Raw genomic sequence first — 20,639 nt, 5'->3', positions numbered from 1 at the left:
GGGTTCCAATTTTGGTCAAAAGCCTCCCGAACCGCACTCCAAGCGAAATGGGCGAGATGGCAATTGAAGAAGATATGGTTTGCATCCTCATGCACGCCACACATCACACAATTGCCATCGGACGGCCCATTCCGTTTTGCTATATTGTTAGAGGACGGGAGTCAGTCGCGGAACATTTGTCACAGGAACACTTTCCATAGCCCCCTAGCTATGTCTAGTGCCAGCCCCGACGTCAGTTTATTGTACATAGACTTCACCGAAATTTTCCGCGAGCTCATGAGGGACCAAGAGACCACGTCAGCCTCGGGGCGCAACAGCACTACTGCTAGGGCACCACGAAGCTCGTCCCAGCCAGCTCGTTCGGCGTCGGAGAGAGGCCTTTTGAATGTTATGGCTGGCGGGGTGGTTCTAAGCGCATCCGCAACAAGGATATCAATGTTGGTGGCTAGTTGGTACAAGGAGGTGTGGCTATGCCACAATGGCTCCTGACCGAACCAGTGATCGAGCCAAAACCGGGTGGATCTGCCATTGTTAACGCATAGCTTTGCACCGAGCGCGAAGGCCGGTTTGACAGCCTGGATCCCATTCCAGAATGTCACCCCTTTGGTTGTGGAGGTGAGGAAATTCCCATCGGGGAAGTATTTTGCTCGAAGGATATCCACCTAGAGCCCCTGCTCATTTTGGGCAAGTTTCCAGAGCCACTTTGTGAGAAGAGCTACGTTCATGAGCTTGGACTTTATAATCCCAAGGCCACCATATTTCTTAGGCCTACAAATCGCAGCCCACTTAACTAAGTGGTATTTCTTTTTGGATCCGGTTCCTTCCCAAAAAAACTTGGATCGGGGGGTGTCGAGCTTGGTGTGGGCGCCGTCTGCTAGGAGGAACATGCCCATGGTAAGCATGGGGAGTGAGGAGAGACTAGTGTTCGTCAGGATGAGCCTAGCAGCCTGTATTTCTTGAACAAATCCAGCGCAGTCCAATGCCACAACTGTAGTATTTGCCTGAATATCTTGTGAAACATAGGCCTTCTCTGCTAGCTGTTGCTTCTATGCATGCTATGTCTATTTTTTTTTTGAGGTGGCATGCTATGTCCGCTCCCAGAAAACTCTTTCCACTGAAACTTACATGGAAGACGGCCCGAGTGCTGAATGAGGCCCAGGTAAAGACTGATAGGCCGACCATTGGGCCGCACTGGTAGGCCATTCTCGGTCCAACCTTATCCCCTGCAATTTCCCCGCTCTCCCTCACTCGCCGTGGTAAAACAATGGCGCTCCATCTCGCGCGACCGTTCCTCCCCGCCGGCCTCCCGCCGCCGCCACGCCGCCACGCTCGTGCCCAACCACATTCCCTCTCCCCCACCGCCGACGCAAGGTCCCTGTCCTTCAGGAGGCCCTACACCTGAAGGAATGGAGGGATTCACTCCAGGTCTCGCTATTCCACCGCCATCTCCTGCAAAATAGCAAGTTAGTAAATTAATGCCTAGGTAAGCATGTAAGCATGAACAAAACGATATCATTTGCATTAGCGCAAGGTTCCTCACCCGAAGGGGTAGACGGGTTGACTACTCCTGACAGCGGTCTCGCTGTTCCACCGCCATCTCCTAAAAAATGTAGACATGTTAGTCAATGCAAAGGAACTTCTAACCATGACTACATATAATTCACCCCTTCAAAAAAAATGACTACATATAATTCATCTTAAAGAAACAAATGACTACATAATTCATCCCTTGCATTAGCATAAGCAATATAGCATTCTAGTTTTCTCTTGTGCATGCGTATTTGCAATTGCAATTTGGTTTAGATACTACGGAAGTACAATTTTCTTTTGTACGTAGGGATTAAGAGTTAAGACACCATGGGTTAGGGTATTTCACCGGAGAGTATGGGCGATGACCTGATATCAGATGAAGGGAGTGAAGAGCCGCCGAGACTTGGAGCAAGAAGAACAAGCAGGAGCCCGAAGTGCACAGAGAGAATTGCTGATGAAGCCATATTGCAAGTAATTGGTACGTACGTCATAGAGGACTGGCGCCATATATAGGGTTTGCAGGCGTTAGTTTTCCTTGTAGAGTTTTGGATCGTGAGCTAATGATTGATCGATGGTGCAAGGTGCATGAGGCATATCCTTCACTAGCCTTGTGCATGCATGGCATCTCCCCCTTTGTTTGTATGCTTCTTCGTTCAGCACAAAGCTATGTACTGGTGAAACAACCAGTGGTAAATTACATAACAGATGTCCATACTGTAATGGTAAATATGGCCGGGGACTAACGCCATATAGAACTTGCAAAGAAATTACCAGAAGAAACAATGACACTGGCCGGGGTGTAAAATTTTTAGTCGGAGGTATTTAGTTGGCTTGATACTGGCTGAAGGTATTTTTTTCTCAAGAAGGCAAAAGACTATACATTAAGTAGCACAAGCTGTCACAATAATAGCCTTACAAAAATTGAAAAATACATACAACAATCTTCCTCCTCCTGCATCCCTCGACATTACGCCATGAACAAAGTTCGTTATCGCCTCTAGGCCTTTGTGTGGCTGAAGGTATTGAATCAACTTGATAAATATATTATTTGTTATGAAAAAATTTATATTCTTTGCGTTTGACTCGGCGGTTGTCCACTTGGTTGCCGTGGTGCCGACTGTAGGAAACGAGGGCTCCAGTGGCCGATGATGAATCATCTGGTTTTCTTAAAAAAAGAGGAAAAAAAAAAGATGATAGTCTCATGGCAATGGAGCGGTGGAGAGATGGGAGAAAATCTACTATTCTTAAATAGTTCATCCCCACTACAAGTGATTATCTCAACATGCAGCCTTTCACCTCTACAAGCGTGCCATATCAGCATCCACTAACATTGTTTTTCATCCATGCACTCTCTCACCTCACCGAGTCATGCATGTCTGCCACATCATAATTAGTCACGTATTATGCATGTCATACATCTTAAACAAACTCATGTCATTAGCATGTCCTCTTATTCATGTGGTAAGAAAAAATGACTAAAATAGGTTATAGACATTCATCGTGAGGATGTACTATTAAAGAGTAAAAAAATGAATTGAAGAAGGCATTACATGGATACAAGTATTGGCTGGTGTGTTGTCTATTATTAAATACTAAAGCATTTTTTTCTTGAAAACTCTACAATGCTACAAGACTTTTTAAATATAAATTTATTGAAATGAAAAAAAGGAAAATACCAGATATTAATCTGACAGTCTGACTTGAGATGTTTTTTATTCAAAAATAATTTAATTATTTTAAAATTTTCTGAAACTGTTGAGTTGCTAACTCAAAAAATAAATGTTAGGATGCAGTAATAGTATTCCACAGCAACAAGCGCGGAATCATATAATATTCCTAAATAGTTTATCATCGCTAACTCTAATTCTCTCAACATGTGGCCTTCCATCTCACCAACTGTGCCATGTCAACATAAGCTAACACTATTTTACAGCCCCATGCAAACCACATTCATACTCTTTGTTTACACACGGTGCAAGTATGAAACATTTCTACATTAAAAAAAGTAGCTTTTGATAAATAATTTTCTTCATATCTGGAAATTAACCTTTAAATTCCCGCCGCAACGCGCTGGGAAATCACCTAGTTTGACGGTCCGAGTGGTGAATGAGGCCTAGGTAAAGACTGATAGGCCGACTACTGGGCCGAACTGGTGGGCCATGTTCGGTCCAACCTTATCCCCTGCAATTTCCCCGCTCTCCCCTCACTCGCCATGGTAAAACAATGGCGCTCCATCTCGCGCGACCGTTCCACCCCGCCGGCCTCCCGCCGCCGCCGCGCCGCCGCGCTCGCGCCCGACCACATTCCCTCCGCCCCACCGCCGAAGCGCGGCCCCCGTGCTTCAGGAGGCCCTACACGTCCGTCCTGGTGGTCCCCACGGGGGTCGGCGCCGCCGTCGGGGGCTTCGCCGGCGACGCCCTCCCCGTGGCGCGCGCCCTCGCCGCCGTCTCCGACTGCGTCATCTCCCACCCCAACGTAAGTTCAGGCCCTTCCCACACCCTGCCATCGCTCCTCCGCCGGAGCTCCACTGCTCAAAGTCTGATGCTTTTTGCTTCCACTCCCCACCCCACCCTAGGTGCTCAACGCCGCGATGCTTTACTGGCCGATGCCCAACACGCTCTACGTGGAGGGATACGCCCTCGACCAGTTCGCCGAGGGCGCCTGGGCTCTCCAGCCAGTTCACCAGAACAAGGTCAGTGTGAGTGGCACTGAACTACTGAACACTGAACTCATACACACCCACAAGAGTACAGAAACAAGGTTGATGCAACTGTGTGAGATATGAATTTCTTCGCACATTGACGCATTGTAACTCATTTAACCTAGGTAGGCTTGGTGCTGGACTCCGGGATCGAGGAAGAGCTCCAGCTCCGCCACTTGCAGGTCGCGGATGCGGCGAGGGCTTCGCTCGGCCTCCCTGTTGTAGAGTACACTGTCACGGACGCTCCTTTGGAGGTGCACATTCTGTTCTGAAAGTAGTAGCTGAGAAGGCAAACTTAATTCCTTGGTATCTGCTAATCTTCAATGTTGCTTGATGAAATACTCATGTATGGTGTAGATCAAGACATGGTTCGATCCAAAGTGTGGGAAATCAACTGGGAGCGTTGGGAACTCTGATTCTCTTTTAAGAGCGGTCGACGCGCTAGTGAACCATGCTGGCGTGAATGCTGTGGCAGTTGTTGCGCGCTTTCCAGACGATGATCCTGAAGATTCAGATTGCTATCGGGAAGGGAAGGTATTTTTTGTCTACTCAAGTAGTCGTTTATTTCCTTTTCATGATATTTACTGTCCTTGCAGTATCTTATATTTGCATTCAGCATTATTATCCTTTTGCTCATTTTTTTCTTGCTTAGAGAATTGATTTGATTTGTAAATTTATAGTTTGACTCATCTAAAATATCTCCTGCGGGTTAGAACCCTAAGACACACTCATAATGTTGGTACATATGTTCTCCATACATGTCAAAGTTGTTACCCGCTTATTTGGCTGAAATATATGCTGACTTGCTGAGGTTATATTTTGCGGGAAACACTTCCTACCTATCATGGATTTGTTTCCTAGCAAGAATTTAAATATACCTCCAACTTTCTCAGATTGTATGTGGCCATATCAATGCGTGCAGGGAGTTGATCTGTTAGCAGGAGTTGAGGCAATCATCAGTCACCTAATTGTGAAAGAATTCAAAATCCCTGCTGCCCACGCTCCGGCAGTGTTGTCCCCACCACTCAGCCCATCAGTGTCCCCAAGATCTGCTGCTGAAGAGGTATTGATGCCGTTATGCTGAATTGTTTGTGCATAATTGAGTTACATAATTACAAGTGATATGCTTAGTGATAGGCTGATGGCATAACAATGGTAGAACTCAATCACTGTAGATGGTTCCCTATTGTTATAAGCTAGTTTACCAACTTTATAGTACATATGCGAATCCCTGTTCATACTAAGGAGTAAGCAGTGCTTATTAATTTCATCTCCTGTCTTCTTGATCTTATTTTGTAACAGATTGGTTATACCTTTCTACCATGTGTGCTTGCTGGGTTAAGCAGTGCTCCTCAGTATGTGACAAGGAGGCAGGGAACCTCTGACAGTGGTTGCATAGTGGCTAATGATGTTGATAGTGTGATTCTTCCGAGAGATGCTTGTGGAGGTGATGGCGCACTTGCCTTTTCTCGAACTGCAAGAAAGAATAAGGTACACTTCTCCTGTTCATATTACTCATGATGTATCTTGCCATTTAAGTTGCATATGCAGTATATTATGTATGTAGTGTTTGGATTAGTTCATCACTGTATGCCAAAGCGATTAGTGAAGCTAATAATAGAACCCCAATGCAACCCTTTGTACTTATCAGGTCATCTAAATTTGATTTTTTTTCTTCTTTTAATTCTGCAGCCCTTAATCATTACCGTTCAGGAAAATGAGACGGTGCTTGATGACACCCCTGATAAATTCAGTATAGATGCGGTACGTAGCATATATCTGCTGTCCTTCTATATTTTCTTTCTGATATACCATGCAATCTGTATTTGAAAAATCCTTAGACAATGGACAAATGTTTTCTCTCCAGCTCAATGTCCAGAACTACTGGGAAGCTATTGGAGTTATTGCTGCTCACAAGGCAGGCATCAATCCAAATGCTCTAAGAAGACAAGGAGTTGATCATCTTAAGAGCCATCAACGATTGTATTCTGCCCGATCTTCTGGTCGCCGGCCATATGCCTCTTCTCCAATGCAAGATAAAGTATATGTACACCAGTTAGTTTGACAATTTAGTACAGGAGAGATCAGTTTTAACAAATAGGAGCGTGCAAATTTTGAAGTCCCAGGTACATATTCCACAACAATCGTAGCATACATATATAAAATTTATCTCGTCATCACCCGTGACATACACGCACACACACGCAGTGATGCATGTGTACTCGAAGCCATTTTCAGAACAAATAATTGTTTCAGTTTCTGAGACGGGGTGGTGCGATGCTCTCCTTCCACCACACAAGTGTTATGCTGATTTCTGAGAGCATTTATGTCTTGATGTGCCATTGTGCGCTTTCAAATCGTCGGTTCTCTGATGTTGCTGTCTGGCGTTGAGTGACATATGCATCTACTCAGAATACACATGTTTGCCAGAGTGAGTAGGTGCTGCTTTTGCTTGCTTGCTCCAACTACCAATCAAACTGGACATTCAACTTTTGATGAGGTGCAGCTTATGACTTGCTGTTTGCCAGATGCATGTTTGTTTATGCTAGGTTGTTGTGTTGACATTGGTGCATATCTACCTGATTTGTACTTCACAAGCAGATTTTGTGGCTGTAAATAGTAGTAAGATCTTCTTTCAGCAAATTTTTTTGTCATTACCATACCTTATGCTTTTCAGTGGTTATATATATCCTCTTTCTGGGTTCTAGAAGTTTCAAGTTAGATGATGGGTTGGTGGCAGCCCTTCCTGAAGTTCCTTCAACCTTTGTTAGAACAGCTGGTATCAGGAAGAACAACCTGACTCTCAGAAAAACAAGACCCATGAGTACAGCAGCTGCTATTTTCAGTAGTTAATTTACTCCGGACTTTGATTTACTACTGGGTACTTAATTTGTCAAGGTCAAAAAGCTATCAGGATGAACAACCTCCCTTGTGAGGATTACTTTGGTATGACAGGATGTATAGGGTGTATTGTTTGGGGAAAAGGATCTGCGGGTTTATACCCGAATTGGCTGCACCAATCTCCGGGAAGACACGAACGGTGGATCCTTACCCGGTACATATCCTTGCCTTTAGATTTACATTTTCCCTAGTACAACACAACCGAACTATCTTGAATGCCTGCACTGAGACGTCTAAAGATTAGAAGGTCGTTCTATGATCGCGATGGAGGGTCCATTTCAGCTCCTCTCTGAATTTCTTTCGGCAGGCATACATGCTCGGCTCAATCGCTTTAAAATGTAGTCATTATGAGTTTTTCAAAGTGCCTGACACTGGAATGTTCAACTCTAGTTAGAACAGATCCTGAAGATGTAGTTTAAATTGGTGAATCGAATCATGAACAGGTGCCCATCCCAGGTAGAGGTAATTCTAGTTTAATATAGTGAAATGAAATCAGAAAAAAAAACATGGTCTCTTGTTTCATGTTTCTGTTGGGCACAAATTTCAGTCCACCAACTTCGATGCCTTGACCTCCTAATATGCAAAACAAAACACTTTTTGTCACTCTTCAACCTTGAAAGTGGTTCAACGGATGCATGGTGTTTTTTTTTTGCCCTTGATTGACACACAGTCACTCGTGTGAGCATCTCTATAGCAACAACCCTTGTTTATTTTTTTTGAATTGTTTGGATTGCTTACCACATGTGTCATGTGGTAGCAATAACCCTTGTTGGCAACACATGCATACTGGAGGCAAAAGGGAGCGTAGGTGATTGAGATGGGGAAGGTATGTGATGCACCTAGCCTTGTGGTACTACCGGTGCACTGGACTCTCAAATGTCAAACTACAAGTTTCAGAAAAATCTCAAAATAATTTAGTGTGCACAATAACATATATTAACCACGTCACAGCTTGAGAAACAAAATAAAAATACAACATTGATTGTGTAAATGGGCCAAATTCAGGACCCAATCTGAAATGGGTACTATTCATAACATGATTTGACTTTTTTGTTTCTATATTTTTAGTTCTGATTTGAATCTGAAATTTTAGGACCCGGTAGATATATGTTTCTTGTATGTGCCAAATTAGTTTTAGATTTTTCAGACTCTTATAGTGTGTATTTTCGATGACTGGTGCACCAGTAGCACCACAAGGATTGGTGCACAAGATATTCTCCTGACTGAGATGTGTGCACCAACGGAACATACCTAGTTTTGTTTGGGGGGTTAATTTCATCTATCATGAGTGCATATAGCTGGTCTACTGTACTTACACTGTTTATTTTACCAGCGAGCAAAGTAATAATCTGCCATCATTGTGAAACTCAAAGCTTCCTTTATGCACAAACCTTTCGACTCCTGACTGCGCTCAAGGAGCATGCACTACATTTTTTAATAGAAACACTAATCCAAACGATCCCAATAAAATCTCACATGCAAATGACACAAGTTTGTTTCCATTCAAATTTCTTGAAAATCACTGTTCATTGATCGCTGCAGAAAATTAACAAACCAACCACTTCTTTGAAACCAGGAAAATGCCATACTTTATATCTAGACAACAAACATAATGTTTTTAAATCACAAAAAACTTGACGATACATGACCCATTCTAATCTACATACCAGTTTTTTGTACTTTTTAAACTTCCATTTTTTTCCTGAAATAAACGGAGCATGTGCTCCCGAGAGCACAATATCCACGTTCAAAGAGAATTGGACATAGAATTTCTACACTCGAGCTCAGATGCACCATCATGTACAGTAAAATAAAAAAAGTATAAAATCCAAAACATTCAAAATTATTTTGGCCACAAACATTGTTGAATATTGCACATATGTGCAAATTGTCGTGAATAAAAAGCATTCCTAATGTCATGTGTGAAAAAGCGAATCCGATGCTCCAATAAGACTATTTTCAAAAGCATTTTGGAGTGTTTTTATTTTATTTTGGCCTAGACCTCCACAAATGTAATTTCATCACCAAAACATACATGCATGTAGAAAACTGAACAATTTTTTGCAAAAAAATCAGAACCTTTTGAGTAGTTTTTCTATTTTCTATGATTTTACTTTTCATACCTGGAGCATCTGAGCTCGAGATTAGAAGAACACTTTCGTCCTCACATGTATCCATTTTTTTTGCAGAATGGTACTACTAGGCCCCACAAAGGGTACAGTTGCATGCACATACCACTTCCTTTTGTCAGCAAGTGTGTGTGTCTGTGCGCGTGCGCGCGCGTGTGTGTGTGTGTGTGTGTGAGTGAGAGAGAGAGAGAGAGAGAGAGAGAGAGAGAGAGAGAGAGATTTGCATGTACAATCATTCTCCTTTCTCCCTAACCAAAGCCCAACCCTGGGATATTTTTGATTGATTGATATCTTTTTGACCAAAAGTTAGATTTTGAACCCCTTTTTATATTTTAATTCTTACCAAAAAAAACTTCAGAATAAGATCAATCTTGGATACATTTGAACTAATTTTAATTTTATGTTTCAGTAATATTTGAAATGAGTTTCATATACACTGTATTATCTCAAATGAAATTGAACACATGTTTCAATTATTAAATTGATCAAGAAATGAAATTCTTTGACATAAGGAAGTTCATAAAATGTGTGAAGTTAGTCAGCCATCCCAAAATCATTGAAACTAATGTATGGAATATGTGAAGTTAATGAAACTAGAAATCAGTAACTGAAAGTCTTGTTGGAATCATTTGAAGTAATTAAAATATCTGCTATGAAATAATTGAAATAAGTGACATACTGAAATAGATCTCACTCATAAATGGACATGGATGTAATAAGACAAAAATATTTCACTTATTTCAGATATATTAAATACTTCAAAATTCTGAATGGGAATTAGCGATATAATGAACTATGTGATGTAACTTATTTCACACAAGTGAACTATTAACAAATTAGTGAAATAATGATCTGGTAAACTATTAAAATAGAGGAAAGAAGTGGCAAACTTATTTCACAATGTGAAATATTTCAAAATAAGTGAATTTGTTATATGGTGAAATAGTGATCTATCTAAAGGAGTGAAATACTTAAAATATTTTATTTCACATATGTAAACAAATTCATAATAATGAAATAGTGATCCGGCAAAAAAAACTTATTTCACATATATGAAATATTCCAAAATAAGTTAAATATTTGGTATGTTAAAATATTTCAAATAACTAAAATTGAAATAGGAACTAAAATCACTGAGATATGTGTTTTAGAGATATTTAAAAAAAGGAGATATGAAATATGTGAAAATTTTCAAATAAGTGAAAAATGCAATCTATGTAATTATTTAAAGATGGGAAACTAAAATAGGTATTGAAATTAGTATATACCTTTTTTGATAAATAAATTAAGTGAAATCTTAGTGATGTGAAATAGTTTAAATATTCCAAAAAAGTAAATTCACTAAAATGCATTTATTAAAATCATTCTAACCTTATTGATACACATTTGTCTTAAATAATGGAAACACAGGTGTGAAATAATTTGGAAATCACCCTTTTTCAAACAAATGGAATCACTGGATGGAAGTAATTGAAATCACTAGATGGAAATAATAAAAATTATTGTTTCTCAATAGTAGAATCAACCCATTTTAGAATTTTGAGATCATTTTAATTGAAAAATGAGATAGCTAATAGTATAAATGAAATTAAGGAGACATATATTGTAAGTACTGAAATATATGACCGATGAAATATTTCATATAAGTGAAATTTAAATATGTACTGAAATTATGGAGAAGTATCTTTTAGAAATATTTCAAATATGTGAGCTATGAAATATTTCAAGTATGTTAAATTGGAAAAATGTGGTAATACTGCTAAGATATATGTTTCAAAAATATTCCAAATTAGGAAAATGATAATTAAAATTAGTGTTTCAATTATTTGCAATCTGTTTTTATAAAAAAACATATTTTAAATATGAATTCATTTTTTAATAGTTACTAATTGAAATCAATATTTCCGTTCACTTTTGATGTGTATTTTTAAATCATTTGAATTTACAGCAATACATTTTGAAAATAATTTAATGATTTAAAAAATATTTGTTAGTATTTTCCAAATTTATTTGTCAGGACCCGATTCCAAGTTTCTGATGAAAGATAGACATGATGCAACACTTTGATGCATGACTAGCTAGGTTGTGACAACTCACCCCCACTCAAAAGAATCTCGTCCCGAGATTTAGGATCCGTCGGGAAGAAGGTGGGGTATTCAAGTCGAAGACGATCCTCCCTTTTCCAAGTAGCTTCTTGCTCGGAATGGTGTGACCATTGAACCTTGAGAAACTTGATATTCTGGCATCGAGTGGTACGCTCAGCTTGATCAAGGATACGAACGGGATATTCTCGATATGTGAGATTATCTTGGAGGCCAAGCGTTTCGTGGTCCACTCCACGGATAAGATCCAAGAAGCAACGCCTGAGTTGAGAAACGTGGAAGACATCATGAACTCTGGAAAGATGCGGAGGTAGTTCCAACTGGTAGGCAACTTCCCCTCGTTTGGCAAGAATGCGAAAGGGTCCAATGTAACGAGGAGCCAATTTGCCTTTGATACCGAATCGATGGGTTCCCTTCAAAGAAGTAACCCGAAGGTAAGCCTTCTTGCCAACTTCATAAGACATAGGCTTATGCTTGCGGTCATATTGGCTCTTTTGACGAGATTGGGCTGTTTTCAATTTCTCACGAATAATGTGAACCCGCTCTTCCGCTTCCTGAATCATATCCGGGCCAAAGAGTTGTCTTTCCCCGGTTTCTGACCAGTTAAGAGGCGTTCAACATTTTCGTCCATAGAGAACTTCGAAAGGAGCTTTGCCCAGGCTAGCTTGATAACTATTGTTATAAGCGAACTCGGCGAATGGAAGGCACTTCTCCCAATTCATACCAAAAGCAATGACAGAAGCTCGGAGCATATCCTCCAGAATTTGATTGACTCGTTCTACTTGACCACTTGATTGAGGATGGAAAGCGGTGATAAAGAAGAGACGAGTTCCCATAGCATTTTGGAAACTTTCCCAAAATCGAGAGGTGAAGAGACTTCCACGGTCTGAGTTAATCTCCAATGGAACACCATGAAGAGACACTATTCGGGAGATGTACAAGTCAGCTAGTTGGCTAGTAGTTATACTCTCACGAACGGGTAGGAAGTGGGCTACTTTGGAAAGACGATCGACAACGACGAAGATAGCATTATTCCCTCTCTTGGTCCTGGGAAACCCGGTAATGAAATCCATGCCGATTTTATCCCATTTCCATTTGGAATAGCCAAATGTTGAAGGGTGCCAGCAGGCCGTTGATGCTCTGCTTTAACACGACGACAGACGTCGCAATTAGCAATGTATTGAGCCATTTCTCTCTTCATCCTAGTCCACCAGAACCTCTGGCGTAGGTCTTGATACATTTTGGTACTACCGGGATGAATGGTGAGAGGGGATTCATGAGCTTCCTTAAGGATCAATCGCCTCAAGTTGCGTACCTTGGGAACCACTAGACGGTCTCCAAAGAACACGACACCTTGGTCATCAATGGAGAAACAATCTGCGACTCCTTTCTTGATGTTTCTCTTGATGCGGGAGATTCCCGGATCTACCTTCTGTGCCTTGATGATCTGATCCGTAAGGGTAGGTTTCGCCACCAGGGTGGAAAGGAACCCTCGAGGAACAATGTGAAGGTTAAGCTTACGGAATTCCTCGTGGAGAAGTGGTTGACTTTGTTGTAACATCAGGTTGTTACAATAGGATTTACGACTTAGTGCATCAGCCATGACATTGGCTTTGCCTGGGGTGTAAGTTATTCCTAAATCGTAATCCGTAATCAACTCGACCCAACGTCTTTGCCTGAGATTCAAATCTGGTTGGGTGAAGATGTATTTCAGAGTTTGGTGATCGGTGTAAATTTCGCAATGATTACCGAGAAGGTAATGTCGCCAGGTTTTGAGTGCATGGACCACTGCTGTAAGCTCTAGATCATGTGTGGGATAGTTATCCTCATGTGGACGCAACTGTCGAGAAGCGTAGGCAATCACATGACGATCTTGCATGAGTATGCAACCTAGTCCTTGTCGTGAGGCATCGCAATAGATAACAAAGTCCTTAGAGAAATCTGGTGGTACAAGTACAGGAGCAGATGTCAGGCGTCTTTTCAGTTCCTGAAAGCTGAACTCGCACTGGGGGGTCCACTCGAACTTCTTATCTTTCTTGAGCAGTTCAGTTAGAGGCTTAGCAACCTTGGAGAAATTCTCGACGAAGCGGCGGCAATAGCTCGCTAAACCAAGGAAACTCCGAACTTGCTTGACCGTTTCAGGTGGAGTCCAGTCAAGGACGGCTTGAACTCGCTCGGGATTGACAGCAATGCCCTTACCAGAGATTACATGGCCTAGATAGGTCACTTCTGGCAACCAAAATTCTCACTTAGAGAATTTGGCATAAAGGCGATGCTCTCGAAGTTTCATCAATACTAGCCTTAGATGTTCGGCATGTTCCTCCTCATTCTTGGAGTAGATGAGTATATCATCGAGGTAAACCACGACGAATTTATCCAAATACTCCATGAAGATCGAGTTCATTAACCGAGAGAAGGTGGCTGGAGCATTGGTTAGGCCGAAGGACATGACTGTGTACTTGTATTGGCCATAACGAGTAACAAAGGCCGTTTTAGGAATGCCCCCGTTCTTGATTTTGATTTGATGGTAGCCCAACCTCAAATCCATCTTGGAAAAGACTGAGGATCTAGCGAGCTGATCATACAGGTCGTTGATCCTGGGGAGCGGATACTTGTTCTTGATGGTGACCAAATTGACAGGTCGGTAATCTACAACCATCCGATCCGTTCCATCCTTCTTCTTGACGAAGAGGATGGGGCAAGCCCATGGAGAAGAACTAGGACGGATGAAACCCTTTTGCAAGGACTCATCGAGTTGTTTCTTAAGCTCGGCTAGTTCTAGGGGTGCCATTTTATAAGGTCTTCTAGAGATTGGGACGGTTCCTGGAACAAGGTCTATTACGAACTCGACATCTCTGTCAGGTGGAACACCTGGCAGTTCCTCTGGAAAAACATCCGGGAAGTCACGGACTACCAGAATATCTTCAAGGTCTGGAAGGGGGTTGGCATTTAAGGAGTAAAGCTGACGCTCAGACACTCGGGTCAAAATATTGACTGTCTTGCCCGATGGATGGGTGAGTTGAACAGTTCTAGTGGAGCAATCAATCTTAGCGTAATGGGCTGACATCCAGTCCATACCCAAGATGATGTTTATGTCCGAGGACTTGAGAGCTATTAGTGATGCAAGGATGACCAATCTGTCGACAAGAATTTCATTTCCATTACTTATTCTAGAGGTTTGCCATCTAGAACCAGGAGTTTGAATTTCCATGGAGGTGGGCATGTCACTAAATGTGGTGTTGTGCAATCGAGCATAGCTCTCAGAAATAAATGAATGAGATGCTCCAGTATCAAAGAGAACAGTTGCCGGATGGCAATTAACAAGGAGCGTACCGAGAACGACGTTGGGGTCCTCATGAGTCTCCTCAGCTGAAACGTAGTTGACATGGCCACGAGCAGTGGTGGCTGGCTTGGCGTAGAGCACCTTTCCCGCTGGTTTGCCACGGCCAACAGACTTTTCGAACTGGTTGGGGTTGTTCTGGGGACACTCGCGGATGTAGTGACCCGTCTCCCCACACTTGAAACAAGTTATCACATTGGGGCGTGGAGCAGCATTAGCAGCGAGGCACCATAGGTCTTGGGCGATGTATACTGCTGGTTGGGGCGAGGCGCCTCAAAGGATGGCCTCGGAGTGAACCTGGGTGGCAGAGCAGATCTCACGGGATATAGATCCCTCGTATCCATACGTCCAGCTTGCACAGCCGGTGCAAACCGAGTCAACGTGGCCCAATGATCAGCACGGGTGTTAAAAGGCTCCAGTCTCAAGGCCTGATTCTCTCGGTCCTTATCCTCGAGCATCTCGGCAGTGGTGCGAGTTAGTGAGTCCTCCTAAGTGGAGTCGGCATAGATAGCCTGGAGATACTCTTGCGCTCCCGGAAGTGAAGCTGGCATATAACGGAAGTCGGTGTTCCGAAGCAGGCCAGTCCTGACTCGCATGATGGTCATCATGGAATAGGCAGCATCCTGCACAGCCATCTCAACAGTAACCCCGAGTCCATAGGAACAGTGGAGGGGCTCGGTAGATCCAGGACAAGAAGAAAATATCCTGACAGTGCAGAAATATTGGATTTGATTAAAGTCTCGGAATTGCTCTTCGATAGTGTATTCGGGATACCAACGGTAACCCATCTCGATCATTACCCGGACTAACATAGCCGTATGACCGGGCACATCGAGGCACCGGGTTAGGCGAACCACTTGGTTTTGACCACGAGTGGCCATCTGAAAGCACAACCACAATGCAAAGACATTAGAATTTCTAGGGAAAATCGGACAGCATAACAACTATAAATGCTCAGGAACAGATTTGAGACATTCACAACAGATTGCAAAACCACTCAACAACATCATAGCAATGTTCTGATTCAACTGATAACATACTAAAGTGGTAGAAACTGAACTGAGGCTGGTAATCAACAATCCTATAAGTTACTACGGATTAATAACACGTGAACCTGATAGAGAGAAGAGAGCCTAGTCCTTAACCCACGTAGAATGAGAAGAGAATGACACAGATCAGAGGGCATAAGGTAAAGGAGTAAAAAGAGCCTTACGTCCCTCCCACAATCAATTCCCCTACATATAACTAAAGCATTTCTAGACTCGACATCGACCAGTTTGGCTTAGCGAACCTATAGGCAGGCAGTCCGGCTCTGATGCCAACGCTGTCAGGACCCCGATTCCAAGTTTCTGATGAAAGATAGACATGATGCAACACTCTAATGCATGACTAGCTAGGTTGTGACATTATTTCAATCAATTTATTGGAACAGTGAAAATTTTGTTTTTGCGGGGTTGGAATAGTGAAATTTACAAGACTGTAAAAATTATATATCCAATATTGGTCTTGTTGGAAATGTCTTGTCGCTAGGATTACAAATGTATTAACAAATGAAGACAAAATTGTATTTAAAATAGATGAAGCATCTAAAAGCCCGTTAGAAATAAAATGCTATGAAAGAGGGATATATGAGAGAGAATGTGCAACCATGGGCAGTGCGTACATTTGTGTGACAAAAAGTTGGTGGGACCAGGTGAGAGAAATACCAGAGATTCTCAAACAGGAAACCGAATTGTCTGGTATATCAGGGATACGGGGTGAGGTGGCCGTGCGTAATTGGCTGGATGGGCATGGGTGCCTTTAGAAAGGAATTTGGTGTTTTAGTACTTGGCACTTTATTTTTCTTTACTTATTTTTTGACAATTGTCTTTCTTACTTTTCTTGTGAAAGGTATCCAGATATATTAGCAACGTTCACCACCAGAAGACACAGAGCATCTCAAACATAATACTCCCTCCGTCCGGATTTAGTTGACGTTTAGACGGATGTATCTAGTACAAAATCATCCGTTTGAGTGTCAGCCGAGCAAAACTAAATCGAGGTTCCGAAACCACCAAACTTTTTCTTTACTTTTTAGCTAGTTCTGAATACTTTTGGTGTTGTACCTGACTTTATTTAAAAAACTAGAAAAATATATTATAGGAACCAACTCCTAGATATTCAGTTCAAAGAGAATAAAATATAAATTGAGAGACAAAAACATATATTTCTTTTCCTTTTTCACTTGGGCTATCTCATATGTGGCCGAAAATAAAGCGGCATTGTGGTTGCACAGTACCAGATATTATAGGCATATGGTAGGGGACCTGTGAGTGATATTTGCGGGTAGGTACGGTGCTGCCGACCGTAAGGCGGCATGCATGCTACAGTAGTACCAGTACGTACGTGCGCGCATGCACGCAGCACACGATGCCACAAGCCGCAACTAACAAAAGAGGCAGCGCACGCGCGTGGGCGTGGCTAGCTAGCTAGCTAGCTTAGTACAGCTGCAGCGATCCAACCGGCCGGTCTTGCTGTTACTTCCGGTCAACTGCCAAAAATAAGCTCATGCACGCACGCTTTATATGCCAACATTGCCACACACACCTCATCTTCTCCACCTTCGACCCTAGCTATCTAACCCTATATCTAAGTCGACCTAACCATCGCAAGCTAGCACGTACCAGCTACTAGCTAGCCATGAGGGAGCCACGACGCAGTCCGAGCAGGCAGCCGATGACGGCGAGTCGCGGCCGGCAATGGCGCCGCCGCCGGCCGAAGCTTGTCACAGAGCGCCTGACTACTGCTAGTAGTGATGCGCGGTCGCTGAAGCCGACTACGGCTACCAGGGGACTACTCGCTGGGACGACGACGAGCTTCTCCGAGGACGAGGAGGACCTCCTCATCAAGCTGCACGCTTTGCTCGGAAACCGGTATATATCTACGTGCCTAAGACTCATGCATATATCGATCCTAGCTACGTACTAGCTTCTGTATATGTTCTGCTGATGACGAATCACGAATATATCTATCCAGCTGGTCCATCATCGCCGGGAGGCTGCCTGGGAGGACGGGCGAGGAGGTGGAGGCCCACTGGGGTTCGCCGGCGATGAGGAGGCGCGCGGCCGGCGGCGCCGATCCCGACAGCCATCGTGTGCTACTGCAGGCTTTGCTAGCCTCGTCACATGATCAACCAACACAACCCGGCGAGCATCTGCGGAGGGCGGTGCCAAACCAAGTACGCGACGAGCGCCCCGGTCGTCCTTACGACGACAGTGCAGTGTCGGACGCCGGAAGCCGCAGAGCCTGCGCATCATCGGACGCCGACAGCAGCTGGTTCCTCGCTGAACTGAACCTGGAGCTCACCCTGTCTACGCCGTGCAGTGCGTCTACTTAATTTGGAGGGTGTCATATCATCGGTTGATCGGTAATCACCTGGTGTTTATATATACTGTACTTCGGTCGATGGTTTCTGTGCCGTAAGAGACAGTCCTGTTATTGTACTATGCATATGCACACTGACTACTACTATATATGTATGACGCACAAACTAATCCTCACAAGTTTGAATTGATCCCATCACAGCCAGTTCATTACTCTTCATTTAATGCTCATGCATGTGTTCCTTCAAAAGTTCAGATATGAACTACTCTTGCTAATACTCCTACCTAATTTTATACCATGCATTAGAGAAGTAGAGGATGATGATCTTAAAATACTTTACTTTGTGGACCACACTTCTATTTTGAAAGTTCTTTTTATAAATATGATAATCATTCATTATATGAAATCCTAAGAACTTTACATGATTTACCCAACAGTACTAAAGCTAAAGCCATAGCTTAGAGCATCTCCAACAGGCGCCCAAAAAGAGCTCCGCGGACTAAAAATTAGTTTTTTTTGGGTGCCCAACAGCTCCAGCAGATGTTATAGCGCTAAAAACTTTTGGGCGCGCGCTGAAAAATGCTATCGCGCGCAGCATATTTTGGGTCCGGATTACGCGCGCTTCACAATTTGCACTGTATGCTTTTTAGACGCGCGTTTTTGGGCGTCTGTTAAAGCAATGTTGGTCCCGGCACAAAAAGTGCTAAAGTGGCGTGCTATAATTTTTATTGGGCGCGAGATTTTTGTACGGCCGTTGGAGATGCTCTTAGGTAAGCAATGAAATGAAAGACTTACAAAGTTATGTGGCTATAAATAAAGCGCTCACGTTGCACAACCTTGTGTTTTTTTTATTTAGTTCAGTCCCTGTCTCATTATTAGATAGTAGGTTGTTTAGTTTTCTGTTGTTTCCTTGGTGATCTAGCCGAAACGAGATTTCTAATAATGGAAATCGGAGAGGGATATCTCTTTTTCGTCAAACAAAAGTCGAGTCTCCCTATGTTTGTGTGTCTTCTCTATATTTTGTTAAATAAAGTGTCAAGAGTTACCTTTAGAGAGTGCTTGGATCCAAGGTATTATTTTTAGTCTGACTAAAAATAGTCTTTTTTAGAGGCTAAAGTTCCAAGCACCCCTGACTAAAGAGAGGCTAGGACTAGTCTTGAGGCTAAATTTTTTTAGTCATATGAAACCTACTAAAATATGTATTAGCCCTCTCTCTCCTCATTTAATTCCTCTCCTTTAACACATGCGGGTTCTGGATTGGAGGGTTTGGAGGATAATAAATGCTCAATAACTTGATTTTAGTCTCTTTAGTATTTGGATCCAAGCATGGGTGATGCTAACAAGTTTTAGTCCCACTACTTTTAGTCATGGGACTAAAACGTATCCAAGCATCCTCTTAGCATGATTAGATAGAATATGGTTACTAAACAAGTGATTGATGTAGCTTTGATGATCTTGTGGGAATTTTCACAGCTCAATGAATTGGCATAGAAATCTGGTAACTATAAGTACAATATGTGTACCTATCAGTCTCTGGGCTACGCAAACTTTTTGCATGAGCATGAATGGTATATGTGTTGGACACTTGGAGCAAATCTATATAATTCATGCTTCACTTTCTTTTATTAAAAATGGCATTCTCTTGACTTCAATCTAATAATTTTTCTCTTTTTTAAACATTACATTACCACATGATTCATATGTTTTATTGTTTTCAAAATGTAAATGAAGAACATGCTTACATTTTATTTTGCACACGTTATAGTTGATTGTAGCATCTATTTATGTATTTGTTTTAACAAGAATATTGACTTATCATGTATTACAAATGGATAGTTCACAATACCTTGTGTGCATCTAGCTCGCTAGCTAGCTAATTACTTGATAGCCTATACTTCTCCTCTAGGGAGTAGTACGTGAAGTAAGAGCATTAAATCGAACCCCCAACTTCTCTCCTAAACGTCGAGACGGACTCCTCTGACACCGCCCAGACTCAAAAAGACCACCCTAACGGACCCTCCCGCCTTCCCTCCTAAACGTATCGGTTGTCCGAAACCCTCATGTCCAGCCTATATGTAGGGTGGATATGGGGCGGGTTGGAGATGTCTAGGCCCGTTCGTCACACCGAACCGGCGCATGCTGGACCAATTCGATGCTACATATACCCCACCCCGTCGACACCCTGGACAAAGTTCTAGTCCTCACTCTCGAACACTCCACTCCACTCTCTAGTCCCCCCTTCCGCTCCATGATGGCCAGCTCTGATAGCAGACCTGAGTCTGACTGGTACAGATCCACTGACTAGGATCCATCCACCATGGCGTGCTCAGACGAGGAGGAGAGAGCCCTCCTGGTTGGAGTCCGCCGTTCCCTGGAGGATAACGGAGCTTTGGCCTGGGAGCCGCCCAACCACGGATCCACTAGCCAGTCACCTCCATCTCCACTCCAGGTGGGATCCAACGGTGACAGCGCGTCCAGCGGACGCTTCGTCTCTGCAGCTGGCGAGTGCGGCTGAGCTTGTCTCCGGCAGAAGGCTCCGACACCCCAGCTCAGTGTATCCTAGGCTCTAGGTA

The 20,639-nt window shown here is 42.8% G+C and overlaps 2 protein-coding genes across 3 annotated transcripts; both read left to right on the top strand.

Annotated features, from left to right (window-relative positions):
• Positions 1 to 3,751: 3,751 nt before the first annotated feature.
• LOC119266819 (uncharacterized lipoprotein syc1174_c-like) lies at positions 3,752 to 6,864 on the top strand. Of its 2 annotated transcripts, XR_005132156.1 has the most exons (9): positions 3,752 to 4,005; positions 4,106 to 4,222; positions 4,357 to 4,485; positions 4,589 to 4,765; positions 5,154 to 5,294; positions 5,534 to 5,722; positions 5,924 to 5,995; positions 6,099 to 6,357; positions 6,488 to 6,864. XR_005132156.1 is itself a non-coding variant. In XM_037548098.1 (8 exons), the coding sequence occupies exons 1-8, from the start codon at positions 3,754 to 3,756 to the stop codon at positions 6,294 to 6,296; spliced, it is 1,275 nt and encodes a 424-aa protein (XP_037403995.1). In that variant the 5' UTR covers positions 3,752 to 3,753; the 3' UTR covers positions 6,297 to 6,486. The 2 variants fall into 2 exon arrangements, 1 of the variants encoding a protein (XP_037403995.1); XM_037548098.1 differs by lacking the exon at positions 6,488 to 6,864 and having other exon boundaries at positions 6,099 to 6,486.
• A 10,512-nt stretch (positions 6,865 to 17,376) lies between these two features.
• LOC119271056 (myb-related protein 308-like) lies at positions 17,377 to 18,245 on the top strand. The gene is made up of 2 exons (XM_037553025.1): positions 17,377 to 17,615; positions 17,719 to 18,245. The coding sequence occupies exons 1-2, from the start codon at positions 17,383 to 17,385 to the stop codon at positions 18,077 to 18,079; spliced, it is 594 nt and encodes a 197-aa protein (XP_037408922.1). The 5' UTR covers positions 17,377 to 17,382; the 3' UTR covers positions 18,080 to 18,245.
• The last annotated feature ends 2,394 nt before the right edge of the window (positions 18,246 to 20,639 follow it).

The sequence above is a fragment of the Triticum dicoccoides genome, chromosome 3A, assembly GCF_002162155.2.
Source record: "Triticum dicoccoides isolate Atlit2015 ecotype Zavitan chromosome 3A, WEW_v2.0, whole genome shotgun sequence".
Classification (NCBI taxonomy): domain Eukaryota; kingdom Viridiplantae; phylum Streptophyta; class Magnoliopsida; order Poales; family Poaceae; genus Triticum; species Triticum dicoccoides.
Note: the sequence above shows the minus strand (reverse complement) of the source record. Positions and strands in the feature narration are given on the sequence as shown.